The sequence below is a fragment of the Uloborus diversus genome, chromosome 8, assembly GCF_026930045.1.
Source record: "Uloborus diversus isolate 005 chromosome 8, Udiv.v.3.1, whole genome shotgun sequence".
In the NCBI taxonomy this organism is placed as follows: Eukaryota; Metazoa; Arthropoda; class Arachnida; order Araneae; family Uloboridae; genus Uloborus; species Uloborus diversus.
The window spans coordinates 1404674-1426225 of NC_072738.1; the positions used below are offsets into that span (position 1 = coordinate 1404674).

The following is a 21552-nucleotide window of genomic DNA, read 5'->3' on the forward strand; positions in this document are numbered from 1 at the left end:
GCTGATGAAAAAAAATTGGTTCATGGATACATCATGTGACTAGTGGAAGGCTTGGCGAAAACTTTGGCAGCATGGTTGCTAGATGGCAGGATTATCTATAGTTTGGCACTCGACATGTATTTTATAGACGTAATGTGTTTTTATTATAATTTTTTTCCAGGTACAGAGATTGAACTGTTTTTCTTTTAGTTATGCATTATTTTGACATTAGTAATTAGTTTTTGATCACAGTTTTCAGTAACTTTTATTTCATCCGGAACTGCTACGTCAGCGTTGGTGTAAACGTAATGGCGTAAACGTTTTGCGTTGACGCAAAAATGTACTAATCGGTATCCTAAATTGAAATTGTAGGGAAATATCTTACCGTTTGCCGATTCTATTTGGGCGCTTGCATCTTTAATTGCTTAGAGAGTTATTGAAATCGACTAAAGAAAATGCACAATACTATCTAAACGAAAAACTCACTATATTAACAAAATATTTACAACTTATAATAATAAATTTACAAATCGGACTCCATAAAAGATCATTCTTCCGTGTTCCATCAATTCTATTTATTTTATTTCTCGCTGGCGTTGATCGTCTGCTACGATCAACGCCCGCTGTTGCTAGGATATCCACCAGTCACATGGTTTGGGTTTATGAGCAGCAAAAGGGTTGCCATAGCTCGGTCTACTCTTATTATTAGTCTATGGAAAACCCTTCTTTGCAATCCACGTCTTAACAGATTTAGTCTGGTGGCAGGGTGCTCCATCATGTTGGAAGTGTGTGCACTAGTTGATTTCTATAAAAGTTGGTAACTTTTCTTTTAGCACATCTAGGTAAACAGATCCATTAATTTGAAGTGCCTTCAGGCATGAACCACAATCCATATCTTCCTTTGGCACAAATGGCTCTCCAGATCAGTTTTGCACTATTTTTCACGGTGGGAATAATGTAACATTGACAGTCTCTTTTATTGAAAATCCTTTGTATGTTTCTACAAAATGCCTAAAACTGCGATACTTGCGTCTCGTCTGAAAACATCATGTTTCCATTGCTCTGCAGTCCACCCCTGATACCTTTTACAAAATGTCACACTGTCAGCAGTGTTTTTTGGGAGACAATTTTTGCTTCTTAGCAGGCTTGCAGGACTTCAAATTGGCATTAAATAGCCTTCTGCGGTCCTTTGGCTTGGGAGAATCGGATTTGGCATCATCATTTGGTAAACCAGCTTGAATTGCTTTCTCTGATTTTCTCGGTGACTTTTTTGCTGCCAAACTTATGGAATCATCCATGCGCTTACTTGTGTTTTTTCTGACGACCTTTTGGCTTTAAATATCCATAAATTTCGGTTGTTTCTAAATTGCTTATAGACCTGGAAACTGTCTTTTGTGCCAACTGTAATCTGGCAGAAATTTCCCGAGTACTATAACTTTCGTTCAGAGTCTTTATTTTAGCATGTATTTCGCGTGAAATTATTTTACCGAGCATATTTATATTATTTCACCTTTCTGCAAAAGTTCGTACGTCAACACACGGCGAACACAACTAATGAACTAACGAAATGCCAAACAAGAACATCTGCTCTTTGGTAGACAGCCAAAACGAGCATGTGTCGCCAATATGTCACTATGAATTTGAAAAAACAGGTGAGTCATCCATTCTGGCCAGTACTGTATGCATGTGTGCTCGAGTCGGTCCCCCTAAACTTTTTTTTTTTTTTCAATTAATCGCTTAACTATTCTCTGCGCGGAATCTCGGCTGTGACCAATTCTTTCTTTTTTTTCCTTTTCTGTTTGAATTTCTTTGCTCTATAGTTGAATACTTCGAGTTTTTCAATGTTATGGATTTCGTCGTTTCAATATTAGTTTCATAAATTTTTAAGTTCATAAATTTCCGGCCTTTTTCTCAGGCTTTTTTGTTAATATTAAGTATTATACACAAAGAATGTTAATGAATCGCAATATTTTTGAAGTTACAGTGGTTAATACTAAGCAATTACCAAAATGATTTCAAACATCATTTTAAGAAAAGAAAAAATAAAGAAAAGAAAGCCTGCTACCATAAGAAATCTAAGCTGATCCTTTTTGACCCTTAAAAAATTGGTCGGCATCTGCCCCATATAAAAATAAAAAAAAGAGTCCCCCTAAATATTTCTCCCTACTGCAGCACTGCGTAATATACATGAAGGAATTAAAATATTAAGTGCGCTTAGCTCGAGCGGGTAATCTGTAAATTAAGACGCTAAATACGAGGGGGAACCCAAAAACAACTGCATTTTTGTTCTAAAATATTTATATACTAGTGGCACCCGCACGGCTTCGCCCGTAATAGAAAAATTAAAGGTCTTTTGGTTTGCCTGTATATTTACAAATAATGTATGGTGAATTTTCTCGCCAATTGGCTTGTACCGACGTTACAGTTCCACGTTATGATAATTTCGTATCTCGCCCATTGGCTTGTGCCCATGTTACGGTTCCACGTTATGATAATTTCGTAATTTTTGATAGTTTTTTTTCTTAAAATTGGAATAAAAAAAGAACCACATCGAATTTTCGAAAAATCGCTTCGAGGTGCACAGCACACCCCCATGCTACAAACTAACTTTGTGCCAAATTTCATGAAAATCGGCCGAACGGTCTAGGCGCTATGCGCGTCACAGACATCCAGACATCTAGACATCCAGACATCCGGACAGAGAGACTTTCAGCTTTATTATTAGTAAAGATAAAGATTAGTGTATTCACAAATTTTTTTTAGTCTCCTTCAAAGTGTTCACCATTAGATGCAATGCATTTGTAAATTCTTTTTTTTCCCACTGATAGAAGCTCCCCTGCACTGTTAAAAATTCAGGAAGATTTTCTGGTAATTGTTACTGTAAAATTGCATCGCCGACGCATCGCTGATTTTTGCGGTAATTTATACCGGAGAAATAAGCGATCCCAGCGCCAACTGGTTGCTGTGGCCTACCGAGGAAACCGTAAAATTTTACAGTAACATTTGATTTTTACGGTAATAGTTACTGGCAACATGGATGCCAGTAACAATTACCGTAAATTTTCAGGAAAATTTTTAACAGTGTGGAACTCTTTTACTTTGACTATGTCCAGTGCCCGTTGCGAAGCAGTTTTTGCAGCCTCTACATCATCAAAACACTTCAGTTTCAGATTCTTTTCATCAGGGGGCTAGGTCTAACGAATACAGGGGTCGAGGAACAACTGGCCACCCCTGACTGGCCAAGTAGCGGTCAATAGTGAAGGCTGTGTGTACGGGAGCGTTATCATGGTGAAGGAACCATTCTTCCGATCACCCGCGCGAGCTCCAACTCACTCTTGTTTGTTCCTTAATTTCGTCAATCGTAAAACGACGACTTCATTGATATTTTTGGCGGATTTTTGCAACGTTTTCATCATTTCGAGACGTTGAAGGGCGCTTAGAGCGAGCATGATCTTCAACATTCATGCTACCACGTTTAAAGCGCCCAAACCACTCGAAAACTTGTGTACGGTTTACAGCATCGTTCTTGAAAGCTCGTTGAAGCAATGGGTAAGCTATTCCGTTTCCGACTTTTCAAGGGGGAAAAAGAGAAGCAAAATTTCAAGCTTTTTGTTTTTTCTTTCAAATCTGCCATAATGAGTTCGCAGGCGAAAGGCAACAACACCTGAGAAAACCAGCACTACGATCAGACGTTATCAACTAAACTGACGCCACTTGCACAGCTGGTTTGTGAAGGTCTCTACTTGAGCCATCTAGCTGGAGATCACTCTACTACATCTAGGATTGGCATCGCAGTATTAGTCCGGTTTCTTTTGGGTCCCACCTCGTATTTTGTTGTTTTGTTTCAAAAAAAAAAAAAAACATACCTACAACATAGCTTACAAAACTATCACTTGAAAGTTTAGTATCAAGATTGGCTCAACCCATAACTTTTCAAACTATTTTGATTATTCTTTGTAGGACAGCGATTGTCACACCACAAAGACCAATGGTGCACACAAAGCGATTCGGATCAAATATCTCTTAAGCAAGTCGAAAACCACTGCAAAAACTAGTTTCACTTAAAAACAGACTCATACCAAATGGTCGATGTAACAGCAGCATTTTTATAATGAATTGCTTAATCAGCTCTTCTTTTGATTGCACTGGCATAAAATTGAGGTATCACATGAATGTAATAGTAATTTTATTGAAATTTTTTTTAAAAAAAAGGAAACAAACCTTCCACATTTTCAAAATTAATTTGAATTCTGAAATTTTTAATTCAAATTATGTTTTTCACAATCACAAGTTGCAGCAGGACTCGAATCGTTGGTTACTACCCAACTCACTTGTTTCTAAAAACGGTTCCTGTCCCCCCAAGCTTGCCCCTTCTCTTGGGCAGTTACGAGAGTATAGTTGTGTATGTGTAGGCTTGTGTGTGTGCGTAGACTTGTGTTTATGTGCGTTGGCGTGTGTATACAGGGTGTCCCAAAAGGTCGTTTACAAACTTTACATGCTGGTCTGCCATATCATGATGAACAAGATTTACATAGTAACATACGTTCGCAAGCCCAATGCTGGCGCACTACGCACACCAAGTCAGGCACTAACGGATGCAGAACATGTCGCATATTTATTACACAAAGACGATTTTACACAACATTTTAGTTTTCAAGGAAGGCTTATAGCTGTTGTTGAAATTTGCTGCCTTTAACTGTCAGACACCGTCGCAACGAACGAAGTACCGACCGTCGTAATAACGATCCATTCTGACAAGATTTCTCTGATCGCTGCGTTGTCGTTGCAACGTGATTATGAGAGCTGGCAGGACTCAAATTTTAGCAACTGCTTTAAGCTTTCCTAAAAGACTAAAATGTTGTATAAAACCGTCTTTGTATAATAGATATGTGACATGTTGTGCATCCGTTAGTGTCTGACTTTGTGTGCATGGAGTGCGCCAGCATTGCGTTTGCGAACACATGTTCCTATGTAAATCTTGTTCATCATGATATGACAGACCAGCATGTTAAGTTTGTAGACGACCTTTTGAGACACCCTGTATATGTGTGAGTGTGTATGAGCGTGCGTGTGTGTAGGACATGGACGCAAAAGACCAGGAGAATCGGCTACCGAGGAATTGCTCTATAGCCGCGCCTGCAGAGGACGGCGGGGGGTTGAAAAAGGAACCACAACATCACGGACGGTCAAATGAAAACAATTAGCAATCGTGATTGCTCAAAATAAAATGGCGATTTATTTCAAAGCTAGCACAATCCAATTTACTTTATTTGTACATAATTAGACAATTTTTTGAAGACTCAAATTTACTGCCAAAAATGAAAAATGTTGTTTCAACACAAGTTTTATTATATAATAGAATGTTCTTAATTCATGTACCGTAATTTTCAAAACAATTTTCCATTAGTTCATGCTGAAAAAAATCAGTCAACTTAACCATTTCACTTTGCCCCACGTTTCCCTATTTGAAAATGATAGCTTGCCACTCGCCACCTGGTGATTAAAGCTCGTATTTTGGCAACTAAATACCAGAAACTTTTTCAAAACCCTTTTAGTCACCCATAAATATTACTTTATTGATTTTTATTTACAGGTGATTTCTATTTCGTCGCACTTAATTTGCGATATAAAATCGTAAGTTCTCACATGGTATTTCATATCGTCAACGGATAAAAAAAATCACACGTAAACTGTCATTTTTTTAAACAGAAATTGTTGATGGAGGCACCATTATTGAGTTTTTTACTTCCTCTTACAAAAAACGAAGTATTGTATTCGCGAAAAAAATTTCACTCAAAAATCGACCTTAATTTCTATTTTACTCACCCCCGAATCAATGAGTTTTTTTCGACTCGACCACACGTGGATAAGTGCCTAAGAACGTACATAGACGCGCGAAATATCCATTTTTGACGATTCAAGAGTTCTTTCAACGAATTTTCTCGTGACGTCTGTATGTACGTATGTATGTGCGTATGTATATCGCATAACTGAAGAGCAGTATGTCCTAGAAAGAAAAAAATTGGTACTTAGACTCCTAGTGGGGTCTAGTTGTGCACCTTTCCTTTTGATTACATTCGGATGTTTCAAAAGGGGACTTTTACACCTTTTTGGGGGGAATCATTGTTAATTTCGATGCAAACTCAAGTGGTGTTATAATTTGGCGGACACTGGGAAATATATCGCCAGGCTTTTGGTCGCCAAGTTTTGTCGCCTAATTTGGCGATTTTTTTTTTTAATCTGGTTTTAATTTGGCCACTGTTGGTGATATTTAGAGAGTAAACTATTGGCTCACATTAAAAATGCGAATAATGGGGAAATGACATTAAATTGGGGTAAAAGGAAGTCAAGTGATGCACACATCATTTTTTTCACAAATATTCATGTGTATAGCGTTGAAGTAAAGTCTCAAATGCTAATGTTTTTATTATAAAACGTGCTGCATACAGTGGCTACCAATGAATAAAAAAGTGTCCTCCAAACTACAAGTGTTTACCGACCGTTGGTGACTAACAAAAAATTTAAGTTTTTAGGTCTAGTAAATCTATAAAATAATTAGTCCCTTTTCTTACTCTGGGAAAAAGTACAGTAATACGTTAATATGTGTGCATGCAGTATTTTTTTCTTGTCTATCTTTATTTTATTTAAATACTAGTGGTACCCGCACGGCTTTGCCCGTAATAGAAAATTAAAAGGGCTTTTGGTTGGTTCGCCTGTATATTTACAAATAATGTATGGTGAACTTTCTCGTCAATTCGCTTGTGCCCATGTTGCGGTTCCACGCTATGATAATTTCGAAATTTACTCGTCCATCTTATGATAATTTTGTTCTTAAAATTGGAATAGAAAAAGAACCACATCGAATTTTCGAAAAGTCGCTTCGAGGTGCACACCCCCATGCTACAAACTAACTTTGTGCCAAATTTCATGAAAATTGGCCGAACGCTCTAAGCGCTATGCGCGTCACAGAGATCCTGACAGACAGAGAGACTTTCAGTTTTATTATTAGTAAAGATAAAGATCAAGATATAAACGAATTTTGAAACTGTTTTCATAGCTTTAACATTTAACTTGACGTTTCTTATCTTGTTTCCGTTTTACCACACGCATTTCGTGAATACATTTTCGCTCCCATGAATTTAAATGTTCTCTATTTAATAAAATAACATTCTAAACTTAAGTACTTTTAAATCAAGCAATTCAAATTATAAATACTCTTTCCCGTTCATTTTTAGAATATTAAAATTCATTTTTCTGAAACAAGGACATTTATAAAAAAAATCAGCAAAAAGAAATTTCACTTAAGCGCATAACTTGCTTTACCGTTGTAGCTTACGAACTTTGATAACTGGTTTCAAAATTCGTCTTCTCCATCTTTCTTTTTGTTTTTTTTTTAGGAACTGACCTTAACCGCGCTCTGATCTCTGATTGGTTCACCTGTTTTTAGTAATCGTATCACTCTCTTCAGTTATTTTTAAAAAAACTATTCATTTCGTATTTCTCTCGTTCTTCTTTTTTTCTTTCCCTTATTTTCGTTACTAGTAATTTTTTCACATTAGAGTTTTCAATGATATTTATTAATATTTATTAATGCTTTAATTTTAGTTTTGTGTTGCTCGTTTATTTCTTCCCCTGCAGGGCTCACTGGTTGTAATTGAAGTTATATAACACTCCCCTTTTCACGTTTTTCTTTCTTCACACATTGCTAATTGTTACGCAAATGTTAAACATTGGAATATTTTTGTTGGTGAAAAGGTTATATATAAGAGAGACTTTGCTCTCACGAATGTTTTAATCACTTCAGACTTTATGGTATTGAAAATGGCAGCTTTTACTCGTCCGTGGAAAGGTAACGATTTATGAAATTTTACAGAAACAGCAGTTACTATTCAAACTAAACGGGACACACAAGTGTTCGAATTACAAAAATAAAAAAAAAAATTACCCGATATTCCGATTAAAATAAGAAATAAAAAGGTGAATGTTTAAAAATGTGCTGTTAGCTAAATATTAAAAACTACTTCCTTTTGAATTCCTTGCTTTAACAATAATGTAACGGGAATAAAACATTAAAATGTAATTATGATCCTCGAATTATTGCATTGATTTCTTCAATGTGTACAAAATTATGCATGCTGAAAAACTGTTCCTTGTTTATTGGAGTTTAGAATATTTCATTATTTTTAATAATAATTTTTGGAAATAAATAATTTCGGATTAAAATTTTAATTTTGGGCATGCTAGCTTCTACTACGCATAATTCACTGCGTGGGCCAATCTTTTACGGGAATAATGTTTTCGTTAAAATGTCAATATGATCCTCGAATTATTGCATTAATTTGTTCAATGTGTACAAAATTATGCATGCTGAAAAAGTGTTGCTTGTTTATCGGATCTTAAAATATTTCATTATTTTTAACAATAATTTTTGGAAATAAAATAGTTTTGGACTAATTTTAGGGCATGCGAGCTTCTACTATGCATAATTCACTTTTAAGGGAATAATGTTTTCGTTAAAATGTCAATATGATCCTCGAATTATTGCATTATTTTCTTCAATGTGTACAAAATTATTCATGCTGAAAAAGTGTTTCTTGTTTATTGGAGTTTAGAATATTTCATTATTTTTAATAATAATTTTTGGAAATAAATAATTTTGGATTAAAATTTTAATTTTGGGCATGCTAGCTTCTACTACGCATAATTCACTGCGTGGGCCAATCTTTTACGGGAATAATGTTTTCGTTAAAATGTCAATATGATCCTCGAATTATTGCATTAATTTGTTCAATGTGTACAAAATTATGCATGCTGAAAAAGTGTTGCTTGTTTATCGGATCTTAAAATATTTCATTATTTTTAACAATAATTTTTGGAAATAAAATAGTTTCGGACTAATTTTAGGGCATGCGAGCTTCTACTATGCATAATTCACTTTTAAGGGAATAATGTTTTCGTTAAAATGTCAATATGATCCTCGAATTATTGCATTATTTTCTTCAATGTGTACAAAATTATGCATGCTGAAAAAGTGCTGCTTGTTTATTGGATCTTAGAATATTTCATTATTTTTAATAATAATTTTTGGAAATAAAATAATTTCAGTCTAATTTTAGGACATGCGAGCTTCTACTATGCATAATTCACTTTTAAGGGAATAATGTTTTCGTTAAAATGTCAATATGATCCTCGAATTATTGCATTATTTTCTTCAATGTGTACAAAATTATGCATGCTGAAAAAGTGCTGCTTGTTTATTGGATCTTAGAATATTTCATTATTTTTAATAATAATTTTTGGAAATAAAATAATTTCAGTCTAATTTTAGGACATGCGAGCTTCTACTATGCGTAATTGCACTGCGTGGGTCAATCTTTTACGGGAATAATGTTTTCGTTAAAATGTCAATATGATCCTCGAATTATTGCATTAAATTCTTCAATGTGTACAAAATTATGCATGCTGAAAAAGTGTTTCTTGTTTATTGGAGTTTAGAATATTTCATTATTTTTAATAATAATTTTTGGAAATAAATAATTTCGGATTAAAAATTTAATTTTGGGCATGCTAGCTTCTACTACGCATAATTCACTGCGTGGGCCAATCTTTTACGGGAATAATGTTTTCGTTAAAATGTCAATATGATCCTCGAATTATTGCATTAATTTCTTCAATGTGTACAAAATTATGCATGCTGAAAAAGTGTTGCTTGTTTATTGGATCTTAGAATATTTTATTTTTAATCATAATTTTTGGAAATAAAATAATTTCGAACTAATTTTAGGACATGCGAGCTTCTACTATGCGTAATTGCACTGCGTGGGTCAATCTTTTACGGGAATAATGTTTTCGTTAAAATGTCAATATGATCCTCGAATTATTGCATTAATTTCTTCAATGTGTACAAAATTATGCATGCTGAAAAAGTGCTGCTTGTTTATTGGATCTTAGAATATTTCATTATTTTTAATAATAATTTTTGGAAATAAAATAATTTCAGTCTAATTTTAGGACATGCGAGCTTCTACTATGCGTAATTGCACTGCGTGGGTCAATCTTTTACGGGAATAATGTTTTCGTTAAAATGTCAATATGATCCTCGAATTATTGCATTAAATTCTTCAATGTGTACAAAATTATGCATGCTGAAAAAGTGTTTCTTGTTTATTGGAGTTTAGAATATTTCATTATTTTTAATAATAATTTTTGGAAATAAATAATTTCGGATTAAAAATTTAATTTTGGGCATGCTAGCTTCTACTACGCATAATTCACTGCGTGGGCCAATCTTTTACGGGAATAATGTTTTCGTTAAAATGTCAATATGATCCTCGAATTATTGCATTAATTTCTTCAATGTGTACAAAATTATGCATGCTGAAAAAGTGTTGCTTGTTTATTGGATCTTAGAATATTTTATTTTTAATCATAATTTTTGGAAATAAAATAATTTCGAACTAATTTTAGGACATGCGAGCTTCTACTATGCGTAATTGCACTGCGTGGGTCAATCTTTTACGGGAATAATGTTTTCGTTAAAATGTCAATATGATCCTCGAATTATTGCATTAATTTCTTCAATGTGTACAAAATTATGCATGCTGAAAAAGTGCTGCTTGTTTATTGGATCTTAGAATATTTCATTATTTTTAATAATAATTTTTGGAAATAAAATAATTTCAGTCTAATTTTAGGACATGCGAGCTTCTACTATGCGTAATTGCACTGCGTGGGTCAATCTTTTACGGGAATAATGTTTTCGTTAAAATGTCAATATGATCCTCGAATTATTGCATTAAATTCTTCAATGTGTACAAAATTATGCATGCTGAAAAAGTGTTTCTTGTTTATTGGAGTTTAGAATATTTCATTATTTTTAATAATAATTTTTGGAAATAAATAATTTCGGATTAAAAATTTAATTTTGGGCATGCTAGCTTCTACTACGCATAATTCACTGCGTGGGCCAATCTTTTACGGGAATAATGTTTTCGTTAAAATGTCAATATGATCCTCGAATTATTGCATTAATTTCTTCAATGTGTACAAAATTATGCATGCTGAAAAAGTGTTGCTTGTTTATTGGATCTTAGAATATTTTATTTTTAATCATAATTTTTGGAAATAAAATAATTTCGAACTAATTTTAGGACATGCGAGCTTCTACTATGCGTAATTGCACTGCGTGGGTCAATCTTTTACGGGAATAATGTTTTCGTTAAAATGTCAATATGATCCTCGAATTATTGCATTAATTTCTTCAATGTGTACAAAATTATGCATGCTGAAAAAGTGTTGCTTGTTTATTGGATCTTAGAATATTTTATTTTTAATCATAATTTTTGGAAATAAAATAATTTCGAACTAATTTTAGGACATGCGAGCTTCTACTATGCGTAATTGCACTGCGTGGGTCAATCTTTTACGGGAATAATGTTTTCGTTAAAATGTCAATATGATCCTCGAATTATTGCATTAATTTCTTCAATGTGTACAAAATTATGCATGCTGAAAAAGTGCTGCTTGTTTATTGGATCTTAGAATATTTCATTATTTTTAATAATAATTTTTGGAAATAAAATAATTTCAGTCTAATTTTAGGACATGCGAGCTTCTACTATGCGTAATTGCACTGCGTGGGTCAATCTTTTACGGGAATAATGTTTTCGTTAAAATGTCAATATGATCCTCGAATCATTGCATTAATTTCTTCAATGTGTACAAAATTATGCATGCTGAAAAAGTGTTGCTTGTTTTTTGGATCTTAGAGCATTTCATTATTTTTAATAATAATTTCTGGAAATAAAATAATTTCGGGCTAGTTTTTATTTTGGGCATGCAGGCTTCTACTATGCATTATTCTCTGTTTGGGCCAATCTTTTACAGAGGTCAGGAGAAGGCTTCTAGCTCTTATAATGTATTTGTGCATGTGTGTTGTATTTTGTCGTTTTTTTATTATGTAATGTCAACTTGAGTGAATACCTTTGCTTAATCCATTTAAAAATGCAGCTCTGTATCTGGCTAAAGCACGTGTACTAAAATTTTATTCACTGCACCGACCCAGAAATCATTCTGTATTTTTTAATCCTTCAAATAAATTAGCTTCGCAGGGTAACATTTTAAATGATATCATTTAATAGCATAACTCAGGTAACAATAAATGCAGTTACAAATTTTAAAAATATCAACAAAAATATTTTTTTATTTTTCTTTTCCATTCGAAGCATTTATTATGTAATACTAAACGATGCTTTTTCAATTCCTATTATTGATTCACAATCTTAATATATATCTTTATATATCTAGTTCAAACTTTCAGCGAATGCATTAAAAGTTCATAAAATACTTTTTATGAATCCGCTGAAGTTCAAAAACTTTTTTTAACTTCTGGCGGTTGACACTTGATGTTCATACAGTTTTTTTTTTTTTTTTTTCAAATATTAATTCATTTATAAAATTTAATTTCTATTTTGCACTTAATATTCTGATTCTGTCATATGTACATACATATTTATAATCATTGTAATTATTTAACAAAAACTAACTAAAATTAAAAAACTGTTTGTTTGACCTCCGTGGGAATTGACTTCAAAAACTATTTTTTAGATTACTCGTTTATATTTATCGTGTGTCTACATTTTTGCTACTATTGACTGAACTAATGAATTTCGTTTAGAAATTTATATTATGTGATTACAGTCTGAATTACATTAAGCGTAAAATATTCGTTTTAATACTATTAAACTATTAATATATCAATTCGTAGTTTTGATAGTTGTTTCATATTTTCTCATTTTAAGGATTTTTTCTTCAGTTAGTGAATTAAAGAATCAACATTAGTTTAATTTATCTATTTCATCAATACTTTCATTTCCTTGCAAGAAGGTTTTTTTTTTTTTTATGTATGTACGAACTCAGGAACTGTATCGGAGTTTGTTTCGAAGAGTTTTGTTGCAATGGCTATATGTATGTATGTGCGTGTGTATGTACAGGGGCAGACTGACCCATCAGCCCACGGGCCGGTGCGTCCTCAAACCTGTGCGCCTTTTGTGTGTGTGTGTGTGTGTGTTCTCAAACCTTGTGCGTCTTTGTTCGCTTGTTTTTTTCAACAACGAAAGCTCTTTACTCTTTTTGTGTATCAAATGATGGTTAATTTTATGTCATTTCTCTAACAAAGATATTTTTTCTTATTCATCACTCAGTTTTACCTCAGGCAGTAAAGTGATTATTTAGCTCCACTTGGCGAATTTTGGCGGCACATACCTCTCAATGCCTTACTTTATGGTGCGCAAATAAACAAATTTAATGGCATTATGATTTTGGATATTGGCTGAAATTAGTTTAGTTTTTAAATAAAATTATTTAATAAACGTACAGAAAAATAACATATTGTTCAAAGCAGTTTTTTTTTCTTTTGTAATTATTTGCAAATAACTGGATGAATTATGGAGAAATGGTGCCATCAGCCATCTCCAACTTCACAATTTGGACACCAGCCTGAAGAGAATAGAAATTAGTTTTTACTGTAACACAAGCAAAACAATCTATACCACGTGTACTTGGGGACTTGTTTACTTGATGCCATGCCGAAAACGGAAATATATCGGTTTCATCGTCGCCATGTTTGCTCTTCAATTTATGTTCTGATAGATCTTTCACTGTTTTTAATTTCCTGATATGGTTGTTTGACGGAATATTTTACTCATTACTTACAGTTAAAAGAGCGTTTAATGACGTTTATTTCGTCGACTGATTAGTTCACAATATAATCAGGGTGACCACTAGAGGGGAAAATGTCGCAGATTGCGCCATTGAAATTTTCAGGGAGGGATGGGGACGTTTATGTGGGTTTTTTTTTGTGAGGCTCTAATAGGGGGAGTGGGTGCTTTGAAATATTCGAGAAGTATGCCATTGTTCACATGGGGTTGAGCACAACTTGTTTCGTTTAGCTTTTCTTGTTCTTTTATCGCTTGATTTATTTCATTTATCATTGTATTTATTTATTTATTTGGTGGATTGTTTAAGGTTATAATGGCCTTATTTATTTAGCTAAATACTTCAGCTTTCCTGGAACATTTAGTCTTGTTCTTTGTTTTTTTTTTTTTTTTTAGTTGAAAGTAAACTAAAAAGAGAACTACAATAATAAATATCATATGAGGTCAAATAGGCAGTTTCTATCATGGAGTAAAGAAGTTTACATTGAGAGGCCCCATCTATGATAAAAAAGAGATGAAACTGAAGCCGGAATTACAGGATACACCGGTGCAATGATGATCAGGGTTATGATAACATGGTCACATTGCGAGAATAGTTTTCGTCAATCTCGCGAAGAGGCAGAATAAAGTAGTTGACGGATCGGTTTGCATTTTAATTCATGTTTGAATGCAATTTCTAAAACATGCTTCATAAACTTGCAACAATATATAAATTCAAATTAACTACCAATTCAGATTCAGTAATGGAAGGTTTTGAATTAAAATGTATCAAGATATTTAGCAAGAAGCTAAGGATCTTGGGATGCAGCGGTGCAACTTCCGGCTTCAATTTCTTAGTGTAGCGGGGCCTCTCTATGTAATTTCTTTACTCTATGGTTTCTATGCAACTTTGTCCAAATCTAGCGGGATGCCATACAGTTGCAAAATGTCGCTAACGAGGAAATCCTGAGTTTCTAATAGCGATAAATCCGTACAACCGCCAGTGTAATCCTTTTCTTCGCTCTACGCTTATATCTTTACCAACTGCGTCGCCCGGCTTTGTACGGTCCACCTCGAAAATAAAAGTTATGTCAAGTTACACGTGTTCAACACTCAGGTTTGAGCCAAGAAAAAAATCAGTAAAATTTTGCAGCAGGTTGTGGAAAAATAACCAAAAAAGAAACATTTTAAATTCCCCGATTGCAGGAAAAGCCTTTAAAACAAAAGCAAGAATTTTACTTGTTCATGTTCAAGAAAAAAAATCGCAACAGATCTTTATTCTCAATGATTTTCTTCACGCTACAAGTTTTAATAAAAGCATTGTCACGGAAAGTTGAGATGAAGCACTGAATAATAATTTGAATGGAGGAAAGCCTTCGAAAAAAAAGGGATTTTATGTCGAAATCTAAGTGTCATAATTTTAATAGTTTTCAATTGATATCTCCGCTAATTATTATCGGAGGATTATGTTAAATAGCCAAACATAAAGACGGGAAGATTACGAATCCATCGATACCTGGTTCGATGGTCAGTTCACTGTCGTTCGGGAGAAGAAACTTGGACCTACATAGTTACATACATAGTTGTATACATAGGTACATACGCTCAGTTTATAATTATATACGATTATTTTACTGAAAAAAGTGATTGGAACAATTTCATTTAGTATTCAAGTAAAGCTTTTTATTCCAGCACATTGACTGTCCCGCTCCGAGATGGAAAGTGAAGATGAACGCCGCCCTCTTCTGAGTGCACGGGCTCGACATTCCAACTCTTACAGGTTTAGAAAATGGTGTCTTCGGATTCCCTCTGAATTAGCTATAACTGGAATCATAATAGGGTGAGTAAAAGATTATTACAATATTTCTTTTTGTACTTAAAGTAAAAACTTGTAAAGTAGAACAATTTTTGAAAAAAAAATATGGGTTAAAATACGTAATGGTGTGGCTCTGGTAACTTGATGCTTTGCTTGGAGGAGCTAGTTCTTTGTTTGGATTGAAAGCAATGAAATTTTTTCCGTTATCGCAACGCAAACCGACTTTCCTCATCCTTATTTTGACAAATAGCTTCGGTGAAACGGAAGTTAACTTTTTAAAGCCAGATTATAAAACATTTTTTTTCCTTTTTGTGTGAAGTTAAAAACATGATAACGTTACACTTTTAAGTGCTAACTAGCGCATTATGGTGTGACTCTGGCAACTTGGTACTTGACCTTAGAAGAGCTCTTTTTTGATTGGTTTGAAAGCGGAATTTTTTTTTAATTTGCACGAGGGTAATAATCGTTATCGCAACTCAACCCGGCTTTCTTAGCCCCCATTTTGACAAATAGACTCCGTTTGAGCCTCGGTGAATCGAAAGACAACTTATTAGAGCCAGATTATAAAATATTTTTTCCCCTTTGTGTGTGAAGTTAAAAACGTTATGATAACGTTCCTGCTAAGCAAGCTTTTTGCATGAGAAGCCTGCTACCGGCAGTAATAGTCGCAAAGGACAAAACCTTTTTACCCAATATGGATCTTATCAGCGGCGTATCATTGCATAATTATGGTGCACAATCCAACCGCTATTAGTTTCCTAACGTAAACATGAGGCAGCAATAAAAAGTTAAAGCCAAACGCAAATTTATGTCTACAGTCTACTCAATGGTTTCCGCCGAACGCTTTTATAAGCCCTTTGGTTTTCGCTGGACACTTATATGAACCCTTAGGTGACACCTTTGGTTTTCGGTGGACGCTTATATGAGCCCTTAGGTCACACCTTTGGTTTTCGCTGGACGCTTATATGAGCCCTTAGGTCACACCTTTGGTTTTCGCTGGACGCTTTTATGAACCCTTAGGTCACACCTTGGGTTTTCGCTGGACGCTTATATGAGCCCTTAGGTCACACCTTTGGTTTTCGCTGGACGCTTTTATGAACCCTTAGGTCACACCTTTGGTTTTCGCTGGACGCTTATATGAGCCCTTAGGTCACACCTTTGGTTTTCGCCGGACGCTTTTATGAATCCTTAGGTCACACCTTTGGTTTTCGCTGGACGCTTATATGAACCCTTAGGTCACACCTTGGGTTTTCACTGGACGCACATACGTGGCCATAGGAGTCAAAATGATGAATTGCATAAATAATAAAGGAAAGCAGGGGAAAGTCGTCCAGGTGGGTGAAACTGACCCTTGTGGTTTAGGGCTTCTATATGATGAAAACAATATCAATGATTATAGTAACAAGTACAAAGAACAGTTTAACCTGTATTTAGTGTCGGTCATCATTTAGTGCAGATTTGAACAGGTTTTGAAACTTTTATTCTGATTTTGAGGTCATAATGATTATAATTAATCAAAGAGTGATACTTATCACGGAGAAAGAAAATGTATGAGTTCCAGGTACGGATGCAGAAAACCATTTTGGGGGGGGGGGGTCATGCTAAAGAATGACCCCACCCCTCTCCCCTTCCATGAACGAAACTACGATTTTAGGAACGAAAAATTTCAAGAACTGCTTGCGGGTAAATAAAAAGCACAAAATCGGTCGGGAATAAGACACCTAACTGAGGATAAACGTTGAAAGTTAATCTCACGAGGAATGAAATGAAGTAGTTCAAATATTTACTTTCAAAAATAATTAATGAATTGATATGATACTGTAATCGTCTACACATTTTATGCATAAAGTGGATAAACACAAGGTAGACGGATACTGTTTTGGACGGTTTAGGGGGGGGGGGCGGTCATGACTCCCATGACCCTCCCCTTGTATCCGCCACTGTTGGTATTATACTTCAGCTTAGTATTGAAATTCCACGTTTTGCTTTATATCCCGAGGTTAATAGTTGTTAAAACGACGGTTTTGCGCCACGTATGAAAGCGAAATCGTCATTTGAAAAAGTTGACAGAAAAATTAATAACAAAGTAACTGTGTAGATCAGCTTTTCCAAACTCAGAATATTGCCCTTCAAATGTATACAGAAATATGCTGAGTAATTTTTATAGTAGAAAAATCTCTGAATGCTTTTCATGTTCACTTGAAATATTGAAGATGCAGTTACTATTAGATGACCGTTAAATCTTATTCGAGTAAATTAAAAACTCTATTATTTTGCGGAAGGTTATATTGAAGGGATTTAAAGATAATATGAGGCAGTGAGAAGCAAAGGGATGTAAGTGCCAATGTTAAAATTTTCGAGATAACTAGTGCAAATGTTAGGAGAAACCCTTCTCTGTTATGGTGCAAGAGATGGTACTAGTAGCTCTGATAGGTGCTGCTATACAGCAAGATTTAGAAAAAAATTCAATAAAAGCCTATCTAAGACCTAAACTTTAAACACGTTTCACCCAAAACTTTAAAAAGTCCACTTACATCCCTTTGCCTCATAAGAAAAGAAGCACTACATGGTAAATAATAGAGCGACGCATAAAGAAACGGTCCGGCCACGTTTCACGTGGTAAATTGGCAAGCAGCCAATAGAGTCAAAACGATACAAATCGATCGGGTTAATGAGTAGATTGTACGTTACTGATCCATAGATGGAAAAGTAACAAATACCAGGCAAAAAGAGATACAGTAGACCCTCGTTTTACGCGGCGGTTACCTTCCACGGAAATGCCGCGTAAATTGAGATCTAGTACTAGTGTTAAAATAGGGGTTTGGTTCCGTAGATAACAAAATACTTCATTCTAGTGATAACTAATTGTATAATTAGTTTGATGTGTACTTATATCGACTTTTATGCACAACATGCATAAAGAAAACATAAATTAATTTCGTGTTCTGTTTATAAAGAGGAGTTGGCTATGATAGTCTTTTGCAGTCATTAAGAATTTTTCTTAGTAATTCTTTGCAAAGCATTAACGCATCCATGATCACTGGCGTCATTTCCATGATATAATCTTCCTTCACTAACAAATCAGAAAGATCATTTCTATTGTCTAGGAATGGCTCAAAATTTTCAATGTGAACGTTTTTGGTTGTGCGGTACCGACGTCGGTATCTTCGTTGGTTTTGGCCACCTTTGTCACTCCTAAAAGCTCTTCTTCCAGTGTGTTTTGAACTGTGTGAGTTCAATAACTTCACTTCTGGAAAGAGCTCTGGAACCAATCGCATAAAATGTCTCCAGTAACCCAAGATCGATTATTAGCACGCCAAAATGCAATCTATTACGCGTAATCTGCAATCTTTTGGAGTTTAGATTTTGAAAGAGGGGAGAATTTTATTTTTGTTTGCATTGCTGCATCCGCGTAAAACCGAAACTCATCCGCGCAAAATAAAATAAAGGTGTCAAATCTTAAACCGCGCATAATCGAAACCGCGCGAAATAAACCCGCGTAAAACGAGGATCTACTGTATATCACTTCTATTGCATAGATGAGAGGACATTTTTTATTGTAAAAGTCTAATGGTTGGTTTATGGGTTTTAATCCTGAAACTTTCATTGCTATTAATTTCAAGAGTGCTGTAACTTATTTCTAAACTTTTCTAGTTCCACGTAAAAAAATTGTATTTTTACAAAATCTTTGCTTTATTGTTTGTTTTCGCTTCTTGGTAGTTTTTGTACTTATTTCTCTTTAGCTTATCTGCATTTATTTTTCTGGAGCTTAACTGTTTTTGTGCTCTGTAAACTGCTTTCTAATCTCCCGATTTTCGGCATTAATGTTTTTTTAATTCTCTTTAAATTTGCGTCAGATTCTGAATAATTTCCAGGAGATTCTCGCGAATTTTGGATAATTTTATTAACAGTTCAATTTCAATCAAGAGTACTTTACAGTGGGTAGGTAAACGACAGTATCTGCAAAATAAATTTTCGAGATATTTGCAGAAACGCGTTTGGGAATCAATGCTAACAATAGGGAAGGGTTGGAATTAGACTTTATTAAATTTTTTTCGTGCTTTTATTTTAGGAGAAACCAAATAAGCAAGCTTGTAGAATGAAAGCTAGCGTTTAATAGATTTTTAAAAAATGCAAAAAAAAAAAAATTAATTTGAATTTTGACTTTTTGAATTCAAATTATGTTTTTCGCAATCACGAGTGTGTGTGTGTGTATGTAGGCGTGTGTGTTTATCTGTGTGTGGAGGGTTTGTGTGTAGGCATGTGTGTTTGTGTCTGTGTGCAGGTATGAGAGTGTGGGTAGTTGTGTGTATGAGTGTTTGTGTGGGGGGGGGATGAATGTGTATGTGTGTGTAGGCATATGTGTTTGTGTCTGTGTGCAGGCATGATTGTGTGGGTAGTTGTGTGTGTATGTGTGTGTAGGTGTATGTATGTGTGTGTATGTGTTTGTATGTGTGTGTACGTGCGTGTATGTATGCGTGTAAGTGTAAGATATGAACGCAACCAGGAGACGGCTTTCGCTATAGGAGCAGCATCGTGAGGAGCCGGTCGACGGTGGTGCTGGCAGAGGGTGCTGGCGGGAAAATAAAATGATAGCACATCAAAACAGTCAAATGAAAGCAATAAGCAATCGTGATTGCTCAAAAAAAAAAGAAGAATAAAAATTAAAATTTTGCAGGCACTGCGCTTTATCAGCACACTGCAGTATTAATCGATTCAAGACTGATAAGATGTCGCAATCACTTGAAAGTTTAAAGATGAGTCAAATCAGTAATAAATCAAAACAATTACAGCAATACAAAAGTGACAGCGAAAAAAATTAAAAACATTTGTGCATCACTGACTTTTTATCTTTACTTCGTGTACTTTAAGATCGGATATTTTTACTTGTTTCTTTCAGTAATGAATTCATAAACTTCATCTTATATGTTTCAAAGACATCTAAAAAAAGATTATGTAACAAAACTAATGTTATACTCGGATTGTACTAATTTTATTTATTTTGTACTATTATAATGCTCTATTTTCTACTTACAGGATTTTTATAATCATAGTTTCAATGCTGATAATATTTCAATATTTATATGCTACAACACTTACCAAGTGGGATCAAGTCACAGAAGTTAGCTTATTAGGTAAGGGAATGATTATGATTACTATAAATAGTTTTTTAAAAGAATGAAACGATTCTCAGACTTTGTTTATAAATTAAGTGTCGTTAGTGATGTCTATTTAAAAAATAAATGTTTTCAACCCTCACACAATTATTTTGTTAAACCATACAGTTAAAAAGTATTTTTTTCTTGAAAATCTGTAGTAAAAAACGAGCTGATGTGTGCATCACATGACTTCCTTTTACTCCAATTTAATGTCATTTCCCCATTACTGGAAATTTTAATGTGGTTCAATAGTTTACTCTCTAAATATCACCAACAGTGGCCAAATTAAAACCAGATTTTAAAAAAAAAATCGCCAAATTTGTCGCCAAGTTGGCGACAAAACTTGGCGACCAAAAGACTGGCGATATATCGCCAAGTGTCCGCCAAATTATAACACCACTTGCGTTTACATCGAAATTAACTATGATTTCCCTCCAAAAAGGGGCAAAAGACCCCTTTAGAGACACCCGAATGCAACCAAAAGGGAAGGTGCACAACTAGACCCCACTAGAAGTCTACGTACCAAATTTCAACTTTCTAGGACTTACCGTTCTTGAGTTATGCGACATAGATACGCACATACAGACGTCACGAGAAAATTCGTTGTAATTAACTCGGGAATCATCATTTTGGATATTTCGCGTGTCTATACGTTCTTAGGCACTTATCCACGTGTGGTCGAGTCGAAAAAAAACTCAACATTCATTCGGGGGTGAGCAAAATGGAAATTAAGGTCGATTTTTGAGTGAAAATGGTTTCGCGAATACAATACTTCCTTTTTTGTAAAAGGAAGTAATAAATCTTTGCATCCTCTCCCCCCTAATTACAATTTTGCTTTTTTTACTTCCTTGTACGAAGCCAACGAAATTTTTTGAACAATATTTTCAGCGTATTTCCATTTTAA

General features: G+C 34.4%; 1 protein-coding gene across 1 annotated transcript in view; it reads left to right on the forward strand.

Annotated features, from left to right (window-relative positions):
- The window catches only part of LOC129228061 (uncharacterized), a 47051-nt gene that overhangs the window by 19508 nt on the left and 5991 nt on the right, over positions 1-21552 (forward strand). The window contains exons 2-3 of the mRNA XM_054862696.1: positions 15366-15513; positions 20527-20624. Of these exons, the coding sequence (XP_054718671.1) occupies positions 15389-15513; positions 20527-20624 (223 nt within the window). The 5' untranslated portion in view covers positions 15366-15388. The remainder of the gene's footprint in view (positions 1-15365; positions 15514-20526; positions 20625-21552) is intronic.